General features: G+C 34.5%; 1 protein-coding gene across 1 annotated transcript in view; it reads left to right on the top strand.

Annotated features, from left to right (window-relative positions):
- The window catches only part of KHDRBS2 (KH RNA binding domain containing, signal transduction associated 2), a 685,450-nt gene that overhangs the window by 195,174 nt on the left and 469,597 nt on the right, over nucleotides 1-20,679 (top strand). The window contains exon 3 of the mRNA XM_060164098.1: nucleotides 18,421-18,537. Coding sequence (XP_060020081.1) covers nucleotides 18,421-18,537 — 117 coding nt within the window. The remainder of the gene's footprint in view (nucleotides 1-18,420; nucleotides 18,538-20,679) is intronic.

The following is a 20,679-nucleotide window of genomic DNA, read 5'->3' as shown; positions in this document are numbered from 1 at the left end:
GAGTTCAGATCTGCAAATTCTCCTGGCTCTCTGTTGTTTCTCCGGGAAAATGTTACTCATCACAGGGTTCTCTCCTGGGTGCATGCAGCAAAGTGTCGTGACTTTTTTTCCTTACTGACTCCATCATGGAGCTCTGCTTTATTCCATCCAGATGTGGGAAAATGTCTGTCACCACATCTGGTGGAGCTTTATCACCAGAACTCTCCAGCATCATTGGGTAATGTCGATTCTCCAAAAATCTCTTTGTTTTTTGTATGTGGTCTCTTGTTCTTCAAAAGCTAAAAGCCAGTCCTTGAAGGTGAGCAGACCTCAAATCATCTCCTTCATTTTCCTCCTCTTTTTCACAAATCATCCTCCCCACTCTTTCAGCCAAGCATTATTTAAATAGATACCAGAAGTAGATAGGAATCCTTTGCAACTCCCATTGTCTAGTCTCTTTAGATTTGCGCCGTATGGGACCATATGGCCACACAAAAATCTGTACATACTGGAGAAGTACAAGAAAGGAATAGCAAAATATTTGCTTTATATCCTTCTCTAACATATGACAAATAAGAATGAGCTCTATTTAGCATGGAATTTGGTCTATGATTACATTATTATTTCTAGATCTTTCTTGATGATATCCATTTTTATCTTCCTAATTATCTCCAATAGGGCAATGTTAAATTTGGCAAACAACTAATGTGTGAAGAACTTTGGTGATAGACCATTTCAAGCCTACAAAATATAAGCCTCTGTATAATAAATAGTTTACCACTGGGAATCTACATTTTTTTCTGGCTTCTTTTGATCTCAAGTGACAGAAATTCAACTTGGACTAGCTTCATCATAAAGAGATTTAATAGGAGGATTCTGAGGGTGTCTTGCATACTTGAGGGAAGGATTGAACATTCAAATTTTAGGACATGGAATTATCAAGCTGGGCCTCAGGAACAACTAGTAGGCAGGACTCAAGCAGAATGAGGGTTCACTGTTCTTCTACCTTGGCTACTCTCAGCTCTGAGTTTCATATTTAGAACTCTCACTAGAGGATCTCCTACCCAACTTCAGCCTAAAAAAAATCCCAAGAAAGGGCCATGACTGGTATGGATTAGGTCAAGTGTTTACCCCTGTATAATTCAAATGTGCAAAGGTAGATGTGATAATGACATAATATGAAATAGTCCCCCCAAAGGAGTTTCCAACATAGAGTAAAGAGGGAGAAGTGTATTCACCAGAAATTCTTAATGTTTATTCTTTATCTTTCCTTTTTTTTTTTTCTAACCCAGACCAGGACAGACACACTTCTTATAATTAAAAATGCAAAATATCCCTAGCAGTGTTTCTTCTATGTGCAGTAAATTTGGTTATTAACACACACACACACACACACACACACACACACACACACACACACACACACACACACACACATTATATTAACTTCCTCAATAAACTAGGGATATTTTTTCCCTTTTCTTTGTCTGAAGATTGATTTTAATAATCTTTCATGATTTATTTAGTAACTTTTCTTAGAGAAGAAGTCAGATTGACAGGCAGCAATCCAGCTCCAGTCCTGGAATTCCATTAGCTTCCGCTTAAGAGATGAGTCTGACTTTGATTCAGTCACCTCCTTTAGTAGCTGTTTTAATGGTAAATGATTAATTCGCATTGGCCATAGAACTATTTTGTTTCATTCTAAATTTTTAGATGAATACCCTCTGGTGTTTGTGATTTATGGCAACATTGAAATTTAATTTCTTGAGTTATTTATTTCCAACAATGGCAATAGCAGTTTCTATTTATCTTGACATTTTTCATATACTAGATACTTATATCTGATTCTACATAAAAAAGGAGAAATTATAAGTAACTTTATTTTTATTATTTATTTATTTTTGGCTATGTTGGGTCTTCGTTTCTGTGCAAAGTCTTTCTCTAGTTGCGGCAAGCGGGGGCCACTCTTCATCGCGGTGTGCGGGCCTCTCACTATCGCGGCCTCTCTTGTTGCAGAGCACAGGCTCCAGACGCGCAGGCTCAGTAGTTGTGGCTCACGGGCCTAGTTGCTCCGCAGCATGTGGGATATTCCCAGGCCAGGGCTCAAACCTGTGTCCCCTGCTTTGGTAGGCAGATTCTCAACCGCTGCGCCACCAGGGAAGCCCAGTAACTTTAAATATATAATCTAAAATTTATTTTTCTTCATTTCCTCCTAAAAAGTATATGAAAATATATAAACGTCTAAAATCTTAGCAATAAACATCCTGATAGTAGCTACAAATAAGAAGAGATAAATGAAAAATCAAAGGAACTCTTTGATTGTATGGTCTTACATTATTAGTAATGATGATATTTATATAAAAATATGTTCTAGCTTGAATAACTTGTTGAAACACTTTACCATTTAATACATTTAGCTGATTTTGTAGTCTTTCTTTTCCTTGATCTCTAATTTCATTCCCAATTTCATTCTTCTTTCTTACTCAGTTCTAGTTTTACATAGTTCCATTTAAGAAGCTTCAGTAAATTTTTTTTCCCTCGAATTTCTCTCTTTGATAGCTTATGTTTTTCAAAATTTTTAAATTTACTGTTTAGAAACAATTTCAATATACAAGAAAAATATTTTTGCTCATTGTACAATATTAGGAAAACATTTTAATCCTCCCTGCTCTTCAACCATGAAGCCTTACTTTTTTTCTAGAATCTTTTCCAAACCTCTCCAACTGGATATGATCTCATTTAAGATCTTCTTTTGCCCTAGGGAACTCTATTTTTACATTCCTTTTTCAATTATTTTGCTTTATTCCTTAGCATATCTCTGGATAAATGTGACATAGTCGTCTATTAAGTGAAAGCCTTGTTTAGGCATAGGTTTGAAAAATACATCAACTTTACATTTGGTCAGATTCTCAAAAGAAGCACACTCAAAAGTGCACACTCAAAAGTGGTGGTTGACAGGAGATTATTGAAGGGGTTGTTTACAAAATGTGGTCCGTGTTAAGGGAAGCTAACAAGGAATGGTGAGATGTCCAGGGATAGTAACAGTGAGGAGCCTTGCTACTCCAAAGACTAAAGGGCTAAGGAAAGAGACATTTAGCTACAGAGGAGCCACCAGACAGGAGCTGTGTCCAATAACAGAGGGACAGAGTCACTGCCAAACCAATGCACAGCAAGGAGGAAGCCAGGAAAATAAGCACTCCAATTTCTCTGTCCTACCCTCCAGTTACTTGAGTTTTTCTTATTGACCAAATCTAACCAGATACCAAAGGGAAGGAGCATAGAGACACCTGGCTCCACAGAGAAGTTTGGGGGCACAGCACAGGATAGAGAAGGAGAGGAAGGGGATCTGAATGGACACTGCAGAACATCCCGAACAATAGGTAATGGACAGCATCTCAGTACAGGTTATTGCAACAAAGTATAACCATCAAGTCACTACTTAAGGTTTATCTCATACTTGATTGAGAGAAACAATATCTTGGATGCTACATTACAGGACTTTTGGCTCAGTTATACCTCTATAAAATCTATATGCTATCTCTAAATTAATGCCCATAATTACAAAGACCATATTTTCTTGAACCCTCATGCCAATAGAATAAATGTCCTTGAAATGTCCTTTGATATTATTCCACCAGAGCCTGGGTTCATTACTTAAAAACTCCATGCCAGCACTGTCTGTAAAATAGCACTTCCTCAGAGGTTTGGCCTAAAAATTAAATAAGATAATTAATATAAAGCATTTAGCATGCCTACAGGATTTCTAACTCTTATTCTGGTGATTATTGATTTAAATAAAGCCATCCTTTTTTGCATGTTCCTTTTTTCTATTCAGCATTCAACTTTGGCACTTTAACATTTGCATATTCAAGTGGGAAAATTTTACAAGCTAGTAATAGACCAATATAAGAAAATATAATCACACAAAGTAATTAAGGAAAAATGTAAAATTATATGCATTTTCATCTTATCAATTTAGGAATTTTTATCCTTATTTATCTATATTATTTTTTTCCATTTTTTATTGAAATATAATTGATATTCAATATTTTATAAGTTACAGGTATATAATACAGTGATGACAATTTTTAAAGGTTATATTCCATTTATAGTTGTTATAAAATATTGGCTGTATTCCCTGTGTTGTACAATATATCCTTGTAGCTTATTTTATACATAGTTGTTTGCACCTCTTAATCCCCTACCCCTATATTTCCCCTCCTGCCTTCCCTCTCCCCACTGATAACCACTGGTTCATTCTCTATATCTGTGAGTCTGCTTCTTTTTTGTTATATTCACTAGTTTGTCATATTTTTTAGATTCCACATATAAGTGATGTCATACAATATTTGTCTTTCTCTGTCTGACTTATTCACTTAGCATAACACCCTCCAAGTCCATCCATGTTGCTGCAAGTGGCAAAATGTCATTCTTTTTTATGGCTGAGTAGTATTCCATTGCATATATATATGGCACATCTTCTTTATCCATTCATCTGTCGATGGGCACTTAGGTTGCTTCCATATCTTGGCTATTGTAAATAATCCTTCTATGAACATCGGGGTGCATGTATCCTTTCAAATTAGTGTTTTAGTTTTTTTTTTTTTTTTAATATGTACCAAGGAGTGGAATTGCTGAGTCATATGGTACTTCTATTTTTAGGTTTTTTGAGAAAACTCGATACTGTTTTCCAAAGTGGCTGCACCAATTTACATTCCCACCAGCAGTGTACAGGGGTTCCCTTTTCTCCATATTTTCACCAACATTTGTTATTTGTGTTCTTTTAGATGACGACCATTCTGACAGATGTGAGGTGATATCTCATTGCAGTTTTGATTTGCATTTCCCTGATGATTAGTGATGTTAAGCATCTTCTCATGTGCCTGTTGGCCATCTGCATTTCCTCTTTGGAAAAATATTTACTCAGTTCTTCTGTCCATTTTCAATTGGGTTGTTTGTTTTTTTGATGTTGAGTTGTATGAGCTGTTTATATATGCTGGATATTTAACCCCTTATTGGTCATATTATTTGCAAATATTTTCTCCCGTTCAGTAGGTTGTCTCTCTTCATTTTGTTTATCATTTCCTTTGCTGTGCAAAAGCTTTTAAGTTTAATGAGATTTCACTTGTTTAGTTTTGCTTTTATTTCATTTGCTTTAGGAGATGGATCCAAAAACATATTGCTGTAATTTATGTCAAAGCGTGTTCTGCCTATGCTTTCCTCTAGGAGTTTTATGGTTTCTGGTCTTATACTTAGGTCTTTAATTCATTTTGAATTTTTTTTTATATGGTGTTAGAGAATGTTCTAAGTTCATTCTTTTACATGTAGTTGTCCAGTTTTCCCAGCACCACTTATTGAAGAGTAAAGCCATCCTTTTTTAATGGTCATATTCTACATGAATGGTTAATGGGTTAATCTGTAAATAATAGTATATCAAATTTATTAAAATATCCACCTTTTATTTAAAACATGAGAGAAAAAACATAGCATACTAAATAAAAGTATAGTGAAACATATATCCTTACGCAGGAAAACCCAAGATATACTTTCTTCACAGTGGACAGACTGTTCTGGATTGTAGTGAATCACTGCTTGTGCTTATTAGTTCATGATTTAAAGCAATTATGTTCAGATATGCTGGGCAGAATTTTACTACAGACTTTGCCACATGGATTATCAACCTCTTGCAAGTCAGTTGAGAAAGCAGTTTGCCTATGGAGAAGTAAGATATAATGATAAAGATTTTGAGAAGAAATTGGTTAAAAAATATAGCTGGCTTTTTCTCTATGAGCTAGTCTCTCAACAATGACATATAAAAATATTCCCTTTTAGTAGCAAATGCAAAAAATATTGACCACTTCTAAAGTATGTCGTTTGCCATTTTGCATCAAAGCACTTTAAAACCTTTTAACACCACAGAAGTAGAAACTAAAGTACATTAAATATACTGTCTGTGGTATAATATTCTTCAGAATATTAGATCTTAGGTATAGAATAATTATTACATCTCATGCACACTTTCATGAATTTAGTAAACTTTCCTTTCAATTCCTGTCATGAATTCTATGGTATAAATGATAACAAAGAAATGATCCTTTTTTTGTTTCCTCTGATAAAGAGTAAATTATAAATTAAGATACTTTATTTTTAAAAGTCAAATAATCATCAGTTTTAATCTTTGTTTTGGAGAAAATTGTTAAAAATTCTTCACCTACCTAGGGATGAACCCATATTTGTGGGTTTTAAAACTTGATAATTTAAATAATCAAAACCACTTTACATGTTTAATAATATGTTCTAAATCTCTGATAAACCTGTGAACCTTTGATAAATATGTTAAGAAACTTGATAAAAGAAACCACACACATACTCCTCAAAATAACATTTTTTATAACATTGTTCATTACTTGTATATTATTTTAGTATTATCATCATTGGATTCAAAAGCATGGCCAGAAATTTCTAAACCTCAGTCACTTGGAATTCACATTTAGGCTGCTTTATGTTCATAAAATATGCCAAGGCATTATGTGGTTGGAGTGAATCGCAAAATTGCTGTAGACTACTTTAGGTGATTTTACAAAGAAGGCATCATGCAAATATTCTTCCAGCATTTACTGAGTCATTTTGCTGAAAACAACAAAAAATGCCATTGTAATTATGTTAGACATGTATTTTTCAAATGTATGGTCAAATGCTTTATCCCTTATGTTGTAAAAGTATTGATACTTAGCGAAACAAACATTTTATTATTTTTTTTTAATCAGAGGAGACACTATACCTATTGATATTGTGCCTTCCTCATGTATTCCATTTGTGCCCAATCTTGCTTTGCGACATATTATTTCTCTCACTAGATTATTACTTATTCACTCAACAATTCATTTCTTCCTTCAATTTATTTAATAGAGTACCTACTATGTATTGAGCTGTCAGACATCAATTTGGTCAATTAGGACAATTCTGAAGGTAACTGAGTCAAACTGAAGGTAACAATCATGTCTGTATGGTGTTTAAAGGGGAAGAACAAAGAAGCTAGGATTACTCATCATCTTGTGACCTTTCTGTTTCATTTCTTTTATTTATTTATTTACTTAATTAATTTAGATAGTTAGTTAGTTAGTTAGTTAGTTAGTTATGACTGCGTTGACTTTTCGTCGCTCTGCGTGGGCTTTCTCTAGTTGTGGCGAGCGGGGGATACTCTTTCTTGTATTGCGCGGGCTTCTCATTGTGGTGGTTTCTCTTTGTTGTGGAACATGGGCTCTGGGTGCGTAGGCTTCAGTAGTTGTGGTACACGGGCCCAGTATTTGTGGTTCGCAGACTCTAGAGTGCAGGCTCAGTGGTTGTGGCACACTGGCTTAGCTGCTCCGAGGCAGATGGGATCTTCCTGGCCAGGGCTTGAACCAGTGTCCCCTGTGTTGGCAGACGGATTCTTAACCACTGTGCCACCAGCAAAGTCCCATTGGTTTCATTTCTTAATCTCAGTTTCAAGAGTCAGGATGTCTCTGGTATATGATTCTCTGGCCAGGTGGTCCGTGGCCTGGGGGTCTGTGAGCTCATCTTGCCCTGGAGAAGCAACCCGAGTTTGTACATTAATGATGAAATGTGATGATACAACAGCAATTTTAGTCACCTGATGCTGGATGATTAGTGGTCAGTGAGCACAGGACTGAGGTCAGAGGGGACAAGCAAGGGGATAAAGTTTTGGATGGAGATTAATCACAAACTCGGTAAGGGAACTCAATTTTAGGGGGACTCCTTTTAGAGTACACCAACACTGAGAAGTCTACTCACAGCACCCAATCCTTTAACTAATGTTGATCAAAGTGATGGTATTTAATGAGCAAATGAAAAAAAAATAACTTTTTTCTTCACTCTGCTACTGAATTAATATCTAACCTTAGGAATTAAGGCATATCCTTTTAGGATGGTTGGCATTATGTTGTATACAATAAAATACTAAACAATACAATAGGTGATTTTTAGGCAGCCTAAACCTTGAAAAAACTAGATACCAGCCCAGAAACTGAAAAGCAGTTGGCTATTTAACTATGTTTAAGTTGAAAATAAATGTATAATTAGAATGGAATGTAGGCTCCATAGGGTCAAGGAACTTTGTTTTATGCCCTTCTCCATTCCTCGTGCCTGACACATAGTAGATGTTCAATAAATTCTTCTTGAATGATTATGTCCTCATCAAACATAAGCTCATATACTGACATCATGACATTGTGTGGAGAGGAAGAAGACTTGTAAAGAACAAACATCACTATTTTGGACATGTAAATGCAGTTTCTAAGAGACATATGTGACACTTTCAGGATTCTATACAATGGCACCACTGTGGTTTATTTAAAGGTTTTTAAAATTCTGAAATATAAGAATATAGCAAGTATTAAGCTGTTATTTTTGTGACTATTTAAAAGGCCAAAAAAGTATCTGTTAAGTAATTAAATTTGCAAAGATTCGGATGAAAGAAGAATTATGTACCTATGTGTCACTGTGCTGAGAAAACATTTAGTCATCATGACTCTATGGCAGTCTCATCTGTGTGGTGCTCTAGAAACAGTTTTTATTGGCAGTTGTACACACTGAACAAATTAGGGTTTGGGTTTGAATCGTAGTAGTAATTATGATTAGGGCTCTTAATGTTGATACTTTTCACTAAATAATAGAGTTTTAAACGAATCTTTTCAAATAAAAATACCTTGAGCTTGGGGAAGGTGCCCTTAGAGTTGTATAAATGTGGCAAAGATGGGCTCAGGAGACATTTCCAGACACTCCACACAGGATGAAAAACATTTAAAACATGACCAAATGTACTTTAGTTGCCTATGAAAGGAGACTGTGATTTGCACATACAAGTGCTCAAACATATTGAAGGATTATTTATAGCAGAACTAATGGGACATCAATTGTGTGTGTTTACATTTTAAAAATTCATGTTCAGTTTTTATCAGCATGTTCTCAAGGTGTTTTTTTTTTGCCATTTCTATGAAACCCAAACCATTATGTATACTATGGTGTGACTTTAACATACATCATATTATTTTGAAACTTGAGACAAATACTGATTAAGCACAAGTTAAACCCCACCAACACATATTAAAGGACCCACATGTTTATAGTTGATACTGATGGATTCTTTTTCACTAGCTGTGTATGCTTCCTTCAAATTCAAGTACTTCCTTCTGAAATGGGATTGTTTGATCTTATGACAAGCAAGAGTAATTGAATATGAAAGAGAATATATATGTATATATTCTCTTTCATATTCCTTTCCATTATGGTTTATCACAGGATTTTGAATATAGTTCCCTGTGCTATACAGTAGGACCTTATTGTTTATCCATTCTATAATACCAATTTTCATTTGCTAATCCCAAACTCCCACTCCTACCCTCTCCCACCCTCTCCCCCTTGGCAACCACCAGTCTATTCTCTATGTCTCTGATTCTGTTTCATTAATAGGTTCATTTGTGTCATATTTTAGATTCCACATATAAGTGATATCATATGGTATTTGTCTTTCTCTTTCTGACTTACTCCACTTAATATGATAATCTCTAGTTGCATCCATGTTGCTGCAAATGGCATTATTTCCTTCTTTTTTATGGCTGAGTAGTATTCCATTTTACATATGTACCCCATCTTCTTTATCCGTTCATCTGTTGATGGACATTTAGTTTGTTTCCAAATGTCTTGGCTATTGTGAATAGTGCTGCTATGAACATAGGGGTGCATGTATCTTTTTGAATTATAGTTTTGTCTGGATTTGTACAGGAGTGGGATTGCTGGATCATATGGTAATTCTATTTTTAGTTTTCTGAGGAACCTCCATACTGTTTTCCACAGTGGCTGCACCAACTTACATTCCCACCAACAGTGTAGGAGGGTCACCTTTTCTCCACACCCTCTCCAGCATTTGCTGTTTGTAGAGTTTTTAACGATGGCCATTCTGAATGGTGTTATGTGGTACCTCATTGTAGTTTTGACTTGCGTTTCTCTAACAATTAGCGATGTTGAGCATCTTTTTGTGTGCCTATTGGACATCTGTATTTCTTCTTTGGAGAAATGTCTCTTTAGGTCTTCTGCCCATTTTTTGATTGGGTTGTTTGTTTTTTTTGTTGTCTACTCGTATGAGCTGTTTGTATATTTTGGAAATTAAACCTTTGTCAGTTGCATCATTTGCAAATATTTTCTCCCATTCTTTAGGTTGTCTTTTCACTTTATTTATGGTTTCTTTTGCTTTACAGAATCTTGTAAGTTGATTAGGTCCCATTAGTTTATTTTTGGTTTTATTTCTATTTCCTTGGTAGGCCGACCTAAGAAACCATTTGTACTATTTATGTCAGAGAATGTTATGCCTATGTTCTCTTCTAAGAGTTTAATGGTGCTATGTCTTATGTTTAAGTCTTTAAGCCATTTTGAGTTTATTTTTGTGTATGGTGAGAGGGCGTGTTCTAACATCATTGATTTACATGCAGATGTCCAACTTTCCCAAAACCACTTGCTGAAGAGACTTTTTCCCATTGTATATTCTTGCCTCCTTTGTCAAAGATTAATTGACTGTAGGTGTGTGGGTTTATTTCTGGGATCTCTATTCTGTTCCATTGATCTGTATGTCTGTTTCTGTGCCAATACCACACTGTTTTGATTACTGTAGCTTTGTAGTATTGTCTGAAGACTGTAATGGCTATGCCTCCTGCTTTGTTCTTTCTCTTCAGGATTGCCTTAGCAATTCTGGGTCTTTTATAGTTCCATATGAACTTTAGGATTATTTGTTCTACTTTTGTGAAAAAGGTCATGGGTAATTTGATAAGGATCATATTAAATCTGTAGATAGCTTTGGGTAGTATGGTCATTTTAACAATATTAATTCTTCTAATCCAAGAGCATGTCATATATTTTCATTTCTTTGAATCATCTTCAGTTTCCTTTATTAATGTTTTTTAATTCTCAGTGTATAAGTCTTTCACTTCCTTGGGGAGGTTTATTCCTAACTATTTTATTTTTTGTGTTGCAATTTTAAAAGGTATTGTTTTTTGCATTCCCTTTCTGATATTTCATTGTAAGTGTAAATAAATGCAACTGATTTCTGTATATTAACCTTGTATCCTGCTACCTTGCTGAATTCGTTTATCAGTTCTAGTAGTTTTTGTGTGGAGTCTTTATGGTTTTCTATATATAGTATCATACCATTTCATATAATGACAATTTTACCTCTTCCCTTCCAATTTGGATACCTTTTATTTGTTTTTCTTGTCTGATAAATAAGATTGACAAGGCTCTGGCCAGGCTCACCAAGAAGAAAAGAGAGAGAACACAAACAAAATAAGAAATGAAAAAGGAGACATAACAACTGATAACACAGAATTACAAAAAACTAAGGGAATACTATGAACAATTATATGCCAACAAATTTGATAATCTAGAAGAAATGGACAAGTTTCCAGAAACATACAGCCCAACAAAACTGAATCAAGAAGAAATAGATAATTTGAACAGAACAATCACTAGAACTGAAATAGAATCTGTAATTTTAAAAATCCCTACAAACAAAAGTCTAAGACCAGACGGCTTCACAGATGAATTATACCAAACATACAAAGAAGAACTTATACTGACCCTTCTCAAACTCTTCCAGAAAGTTGAACAGGAGGGAACACTGCCAAGGACATTCTGTGAAGCCACCATCACCCTGATACCAAAACCAGACAAACAAAGACACCACCAAAAAAGAAAATTACAGGCCAATATCTTTGATGACTATAGATGGAAAAATTCTCAAAAAAATATTAGCAAACCAAATCCAACAACACATAAAAAAAAGTCATACACCACGACCATGTGTTATTCATCCCAAGTTCACAAGGACAGTTCAACATATGCAGATCAATCAATGTGATACACCACATTAACAAAAGAAGTCAAAAATCACATGATCATCTCAATAGATGCAGAAAAACATTTGACAAAATTCAACATCCATTCATGACAAAAACTCTTACCAAAGTGGGGATAGAGGGAACATATCTCAAAATAGTAAAAACTATTTATGACAAACCCACAGCCAATATAATACTCAATGGTGAAAAGTTGAAAGCCTTTCTGCTAAAATCTGGAACAAGACAAGGATGCCCACTCTCACCACTTCTATAAAACATTCTTATTTTTCTTCCCTATGTTCTTGAATACTCATCATGTCTATTTTGTTGTATTGAAAGTAGTTTTCTTTGATAGAGTCCTATGTAAATTCCAAATTGTGTTATTTAATTCTACAGACATAGCTTGATATTTTTATGATTGAATAAATCTCTATTCCCTTGATTACTAATGTTCTTTGTTGATTGCTGTGGTGAATACCTGAAATGTTGTCTTTTCCTGTCTATTTATACAAGAAGGCTATTTTTTGATCTGCAACTGTGGTCTCTCTTTGTGCAGTCTGCCCCAATTGCTTTACTTTTTTTTAACAGCAGCAAACACAAGGATAGACTAGTAAACACTGATTTAATGTTGAGTTCCCAAAGCGCAGAACAGAAGCTCTGTGAAGTCTTACCAGTTAAGAAGGGGATTCACCCCCAAATCAGGATTAGGATGGAGATAAAAATAGTGTTCAGGTATGAACAGATGAGGACAAGAGGAATTTGAGGATCAGGAGGTGAGGGCGTTCAAGTCCAGCTGTGTCCTATGAAAGAAGAAGAAGGAGCAGGGGTGGCATCAGGAGACTCTTCACAAGTGGCCAGATGGTCAGCACTGCCTTTTGTCACAAAGCAGGTATAGACATGGTGCCCACAAAGGAGAAAACTAGATGAGGTGCAGCACCTCTCCTAGTAGAGAAGGAAAGGAGTTGCTGGAGTTAGTTTATAAACAGGTGACTAGAAAAATGCCACTTGTGAACAGGTTTATTTCATCCAAGTATTCGTCAGATATTATTAATCATGAAGAAATATATTAATAATAAGGAAAGAGCAAATGGGAGTCTATAGATAAGACATTCTAGGGTATCCTGGTTGAATTGGTAAATTTTGAAATATGTATGCCCAATATTATTAAATTTATATTCACCTGATTTAAAAGTGTTCTTGGATTCACTCTGTTAAAAATGTTCCTAAAATATTTTTCTTAAAGTGTCTCTCGTTTTATGATAAACACTTGCTTTGCCCGAAATTATGTTTTGTCACTTTACAAACTCACTGAAATATGTTCTTTCTATTAATTTTACTTGACACAGTTTAAATTTTTGCTTTTGGAAAAAAATTAAAAATCTGATTAAAATGCTCAGAAGAATTTTTGAATATAAAATTATTACAAAACAACAGCTTAATGACTTCAACATTAATCATAAATGAATGCACAAATTTAATTTTCTTAAAACACATGTGGATAAAATACTTTGAAATTATTTGAAGATATCTAACATACTGAAAACACTCTATTGAGTGTTCACTCTATTGAGTCTTAAGACTCTATAGAGATTCCCAAGTTACCAAATTGCGGCTAAATATTGAAGGCACTGTTGTGTAGCTCTTGAGTTAGTTTCTGTGTACAAAAGAGATTTGCTCTAATGAAAAGGTTAGGACCAACCGTTGTCAGCGAACTGACCATTCACCTGTCATGATTATGTTACTTGGCTTTGTTTGAAGGGGGACTGCACATAGACTGAAAGCAGAGGAATGACAATGTCTTGTCAGAACACAACTTTTCTACTGGCTATTTTCAGAACTAATCTAAAAATAAATTTCCAAAACCTAAGCACAAGTTGAAAAATCTGTGATCAGTTTCACGATTACTTCTGATGTGTTAAAATCTCGAACAGAAATGGTGTCCAGGCTTTCCTGAAAACAAGTCCACTTGAGCGAGGAAGAGGGAGAGAGGTGGGCTGGCAGTGTTCTTTGTGGGAGTTTGGAGGGAGGCGCCCTGGTTGTGGTATAGGCAGCCCCTTCTTGCCACCCCACGCGCATGCGCTATGAGCTCATCCACGTGGGGGACTCAGCAGAGTGTACTTGGTACATGGTGAACTTTCAAAAAAGGTTAATTGTAGCAAGTAATAGAGATCAATAGTTATAACAATATAATACATAATAAATACAAAAAATAAAATATTAACAATATAAAAATAATAAAAGAATTAAGGATTACCAAAGTCAAACTTCACTAGAGGTGTCAGGTACAATTACAGTCTACCGAAACAATAATAATGTAATAATAACAACCTATATTTGTCGAGCTCTTATTGTGCATGTATTATTATTTTTATTATCTCTATTTACAGATAAGAAAAATGAAGATTAGGGGAATGTAAGCAATATAGCCAAATTGGTACAGCTAGTGAATTTACAAACCCACGAAATCGGGCTTCAGAACCACGCTCGTAAGAATTGTGCTCTACATATTCACTGATGTTGGGGCATTTTTACTTATCCAAATAATAGTTGTGTATTAAAAAAAAAGTCCTCTGAGCCATTCCCCAGTGTTGGCTCTAAAAACTCCAGATATTAGGGAAGAGATGAAATCACTTCAGGAAATTTCAACTATGATTAAAAAAATAAAATACTTTTTGTCAAAAGCAAATGGTAGATTGCACATTTATAAATTATAAAAACATATTAAAAGAAGAACTGATTGCTTTAAAAAGTTACATAATTAATGTTAATCAAGAAACATATTTTCTGTTAATTTGTGAAATTAAGTCTCTGATTATACAACATATTCATTCTGTTGGATGTTTGTATTCTATTCCAAAAAGTAGAGTTTGTGAAAGAATTAAAGATGATGTCTCTCTTACAGCTTCAGCACAATTTGGTTTCAAATTGGACATTGGTTAAAAATAAAGCTACTGTATTGAAATAGATGTTGAAAAATATGTCACAATAATCAAGGCAGAGGACAAACTTCTGAGAGTTGGGACTATGTATATATTTTGTCAATAACCTGTCTCCAGCCAAGACTGTCTGAAATGCTACCTCTTCCTCTCAGAGTCATAAGCACCCCAATGGAGACATCACTTTGAGTGCTTTGGTATTTTTGAATTTGAAGCTTTACTACTACCTGCAAAGGGACAAGAAGGTTATGTAGAGTACTAGAAGTCCAATCAAATTTTACTCAACTGGATTGCTCTATTTGATTTCTTTTAAAAGTTGTACAATTGTCAACCGATTCAAAGTATATGTATAATTTTCAAGTAGAGTGTGAAAAAATAAAATGAACACTCATGAACTTCTAAGTAACAGTCTAAAATATTACCTATTGCTTTGACACGACCTGTTTGTTTCTCTTTGATCACATTCCCTACTATCCATTCCATTCCCAGAGTTACTAAGATCTTGAATTTTGTGTTTATTATTATACCTGTTATTTAAAAATTGGATGTACTACTCATGCATATATTCATAATTTAAGAATTATTGAACTTTGTTGAGTTTTATAAAAACAGTGTCATATATCTAGAGCTTGAATTTTTCACTCAAAGTTTTATTTCTAGAATTTGTTCATGAGATTTCATATAGTTATGGGTAATTTATGTTCACTGCTGTAAATATTCCACTATGGGTATGTGACAATGTACTTACTCATTTGTGTCAGTCATGGTTCTGATGGGAAAATAGAATCCACTCTCTACATAATAGTTATAATGTGTAATTCAGGACTGACATGACTCTTGGAAGATGGGGGAAGGGACGTTAGGAAGGCTGCCACCAGGGGACATGAAGATCTGAGCCCCACGCCTGCAAGGACCTGGGACTGGGCCTGTGGAGTGGTCTGTGGGGCTGCCCTATCAACAGAGTAGGACTCATGTGGAGGTCAGTAAGCAGCCGTGTCTGACCACTGTGATTTGCCAGGAGTAATGGACTGCAGTTCATGTTCACCTTCTAAATCTCATGCAACCTTCTGTCACTGGCAGAATCCAGCACCAAAGGAAGCACATCGTAAGGAGTCCTATGCACGTGTCTGAGGTGTGGACACATGTTAGTGTGGTGTCCAGGTGAGGGCACACCACCACTGAATTGATGATTTTCCCCAGTTATTTTTGTTCCTACAAGCCTTGAGACTTTGAACATTCTTGTACACATGCTAAGATTTCTCTAGAGAATATACCTGGGAATGGGTATGTGAGGCATGGGTTAAATGCATTTACAGATTTACAGGACGATGCCAGCAGGGTTGTACTTACTCACAGTCCTACAAGCAGTGTATATGAGTCTCTGTGGCTCCACATTCTGGTCAGTGTTTGGTTTCTGACTCCTTATTTCTACCACCATAGTGTGTGTGAAATGGGATCTCACTGTGGTCTTAATTTGATTTTTGTTTAACTGTTAATAAGGTTGAATATTCTCACTTTTTCTTTGGCCGTTCTCTTCCTTCTTCATGATTATACCTATTATCTTTTGTTTGTCTTTTCCTTACAGTTTTATACTTGGGATTGTAAACTAATAATTTATTGTTAACATATAATGTAAATAGTCTCCAAATTTGTGGCTTATATTTTTTGCCTTTCTTATGGTATATTTTAATAAACAGATATTCTTAATTTAATCAGGCTTTTATTCTACTCTTAGCATATTTTTACATCTTGTTTTAGAACTCTTAGACATTATTTCCTTATAATTTCTCTTATGAGGAAATTCTAAAATTTGTCTTTCAGACCTAAGTCTATAATCCATCTGTATTTATTTTTTTGCTATGGTGTACAAAGCAATTTCACTGTTCTTATTATGGAGAGGCTGTTATGCTCTACATTTGACAGTTCCTTCTTTCCTTAGTATATTAGTTTTCTACTGTTGCTGTAAGAATTACCACAAAATTAGTGGCTTAAACCACAACAGAGTTGTGTACAATCTCCCAAGACTGAACCAGGAAGAATGCAATGGTAAATGGGATTGTTCCCTTAATTTCTCTTTCTGATATTTCATTGTTAGTGTATAGAAATGCAAAGATTTCTGTATATTAATTTTGTTATCCTTTAACTTTACAGAATTCATTGATGAGCTCTAGTAGTTTTCTGGTGGCATCTTTAGGATTTTCTATGTATAGTATCATGTCATTTGGAAACAGTGACAGTTTTACTTTTTCCTTTCCAATTTGGATTCTTTCTATTTCCTTTTCTTCTCTGGTTGCTGTGGCTGGGACTTCCAAAACTAGGTTGAATAAAAGTGGTGAGAGTGGGCATCCTGATCTTAGAGGGAATGATTTCAGCTTTTCACTTTTAAATATAATGTTATTAGGTGTGGGTTTGTCATATATGGCCTTTATTATGTATGTGGCACTTCTGTTGAAAATCAGTTTGACCATCTAAGCATGGTCTTTCTGAACTTTATATTGTTCTGTTTACCTTACTTGCCTATAGATATGGCAATCCACACTCCAGTACAGCACTAAATAGCTGTGGTAAGAACAGGTATCTTGACTTTATCCTGGATTTAGGGGAAAAGCATTTAATCTTTTACCATTAAATGTGGTTTAGTTCTTACTCTGGGATCACAGGTTTAAAAAATAGAATAACTCTGATTTAGAAGACAGTTACCTAATTTTATTTTTCTCCATTTCATGTGCCCAACATAGTTTTTAGTGCAATTTAAGACTTTTGTATTTTTAAAATTAATGAGTGAGTGATTGCCTGAGTCACTTGGTGTGGTGCTGTGCCTTTAGTAGCTGGCAACATACTCTGATATCTGCTTTTAGTTCCCTTGTTTTTAACCATATTTTAGGATTATTAAATAAATTAGATAGGTCCCCCCACTCCCAGAATTTTCCATTTAGGCAAATGGTTTTGTATATATGCTCTATCTAGCATTTTAAACTTTTCTGTATGTGTTCACATCTTTTATTTGCTGATCCTTAGAACAACTCTTTAACATAGAGAAGGTAAGATCAAAGAACAGTTGAATCTCTTTATTTCCAATCATTAAATTTGGAATGGAATGTTATAGGCATAGACAATACTTATCAAACATAAATATTAAATTTTACTTTAAAAAAAATTAAAAATATTTACTTTTACAATTTTGAATGTGCATAGACATGTTAAAATTGTTTTTTATTTCAATAATCTGATTGGAGAGAAAAAGCCTTTAAAAATTTTGTAAACCCTAGTGCTTCTCCCTAATTTTATTCTTGAGTAATTTATTTATCTATGTGATTATATGAGTAAATGATATGTTCAAAATATTACTGACTTTGGCATTCCTTTGGAAAGAAGTGTCTTTTTAAAAGTGGATCTGATCTCGGAGGTCTGAGATGGTTTTCTGTGTGTGTGTGTGTGTGTGTGTGTGTGTGTGTGTGTGTGTGTGTCTGTGTGTGTCTGTGTGTTTGGGTATGTGAATAGCATAACTCTCTTCTCCATGGTAAAGATTGAAAAACCCATAACCCATCAGTTTTGCTTGGTGTAAATTATTACTTTTCTCTATTTAAAACAGACATTCTATTGATTTTGTTTCCTAGTTCAATTTTGTGGGGAAATTGCTTGGACCAAGAGGAAACTCCTTGAAGAGGCTACAGGAAGAAACAGGTGCTAAAATGTCTATCCTGGGCAAAGGATCAATGAGAGATAAAGCAAAGGTATGAACTTTGAATTTGATACTTAACATACACAGGGAGTTACCTGTAACAGGATGGTCACATTTACAAGCACATATGAGCTGTCCTCCAATTATTTCCCATGAATTTTACCCTTTGGGATTACTCTGTTGCACTTTCTGATGTCTCCCCTATTTTCATAAAAAATCAATTACTGGTCTTTTTCTCCCAAAACATGTAATTCTGTATTTTTATTCTTTTTAGTCCTCTGTGTAGGTTGCTGTCAAATCTTTTCATTTTTTTCTGTGTCCTCCATAGGATGTTTCTATATGTGTGTGCTCATTTTCTTTAATTCCCTGACTGGATCCCTGTTCTTTCTTCAGCTGTATCACCGGATCCCATCCACTATATCATTCCCTCATTTTATCTCTCTGCTCTATTTCACTCAGATCCTCTTACCTGAAGCAATTTCAAATACTTATCTGCAAATCTAAGAGAATTTCACTTATTTTTTGAAATGCTTCAGTGATATTAAACAACTCACTTGATCCCCAAAGAAAAATAAGCTAAAAACTATTATCAACTTGGATATTTGAAGTGATTTATTTTGCATCTGAACTACATCATTTTCCCATTTTATAAAGTGATAGCAATTTTCTCTGTGTTAGTATTCTGTGTTAAAATAACTATTTATAGAGATTTATTCAAAAAGTATGTCTGTATTTTCATATATTCTTTAATTTTTTTTGTTATATGTTCTCCAGATATCTCAAAGTCTTACAACAGAAACTTCATTTTTCATGCATTTATTCTCTCACACTTTCTTTTTTCCTCACACATTCTTTAAGATTTAGATTAGGCAGGGTCTCCTTCCTTAACCATAAACATATTTTATTGAAATTTTCTGTTTCTCTCATTAAACTGTTAGCTTCCATGGGCCAGAGAAATATCCTAGTCAGCTTTGCATACCCAGAGTCAAGTGTAGTCTCTCCATATTTTTTTAAAGCAAATAGGTGTATATTTTTCATTCCCATGTATTTGGACATTTTTTCCTGTTCATACTGGTTTCTTTCTTTCCTGTGAGCATGTTAGGTACCAGCATAAGTATTTGAAAATCTAGCAAGAAAAAATTTGGTTCTATTAAGTTTCCATTAGGTTTAATTTACTGATATTACCCATTACAAAGTCCTGTTTCTATATTGATTACTTTTTGGGTGATTCATCATGTTTGTTTCTGCTTTGAGTATTTTCATTGCTCCTTTAAAACATAAAAGAAAATGAAAACATTTAATAGCAACAACATCAATAATAATGTATTCTGCTATAAAATATGCTTTTTAGAATGTAGATAAGACTTTAACTGCTAAGGACAACATGGCTGAAATAAAACCACAGACATGGGTGTGAAAAAATTTACCTTAGTAAACACTTGATAAAAATAAATCCTAGGTAAAACTTTTATTGCTATGCTGCTATTTTGCTTCTCTGCCACGTGACCTGAACAGAAAGGAATATTTTATGTGATTTTATATTTCTAGCAAATAAGTAAAACTCATCTGATTCTGCAGTGGAAGTGTATATATGTGTCTGTGTGTATTTATAGAGTGACACAGGCATATATTCCTGCATTAATTACAGAAATATTTGTAATTATTTACAAATAATACATTATGTGTCACACTATGTGTCATTGCAGTTCTAGTTCACAGTAATAAATGTGAGAAAAAAATTTCCTCCTGGAGTTTGCATTCCAGTGGGAGAGACAGACAATAAATAAGTGAATAAATAAATTTTCTACTTTCAGGCATTGATAATTGTTATGGATTAAAATAAAACAGAGGAAGGGCAAAGAGGTTAATGATGGGAGTAGTAGTTTGGTATGATGATTAAGTAGAGCACTGGATTATGAGAAGGAACCAACCCAAGAAAAATCAGAATGAGAGAGAATGCAAGTGTGATGGCTCTGAAGGAGAATCTGTGTCTTTATAACTATCCTGGCAACCGTAGCCATATTTTTGTTTATAACCATACTTATTCCCATTTAGCTACCACCCAATTTCTTTGCTGACCTTCATAGCAAAATTCTTCAAGAATGTTATTTGCAATCAGTTGCTCTCATCCATCCTTTTTTTAAATTTAAAATTTTAATTTATTAATAACATTGACTGTTGCATGCATTTATTG

Source organism: Lagenorhynchus albirostris, chromosome 10 (assembly GCF_949774975.1).
Source record: "Lagenorhynchus albirostris chromosome 10, mLagAlb1.1, whole genome shotgun sequence".
Lineage (NCBI taxonomy): Eukaryota > Metazoa > Chordata > Mammalia > Artiodactyla > Delphinidae > Lagenorhynchus > Lagenorhynchus albirostris.
This window is presented reverse-complemented; position numbering and strand designations above follow the sequence as displayed.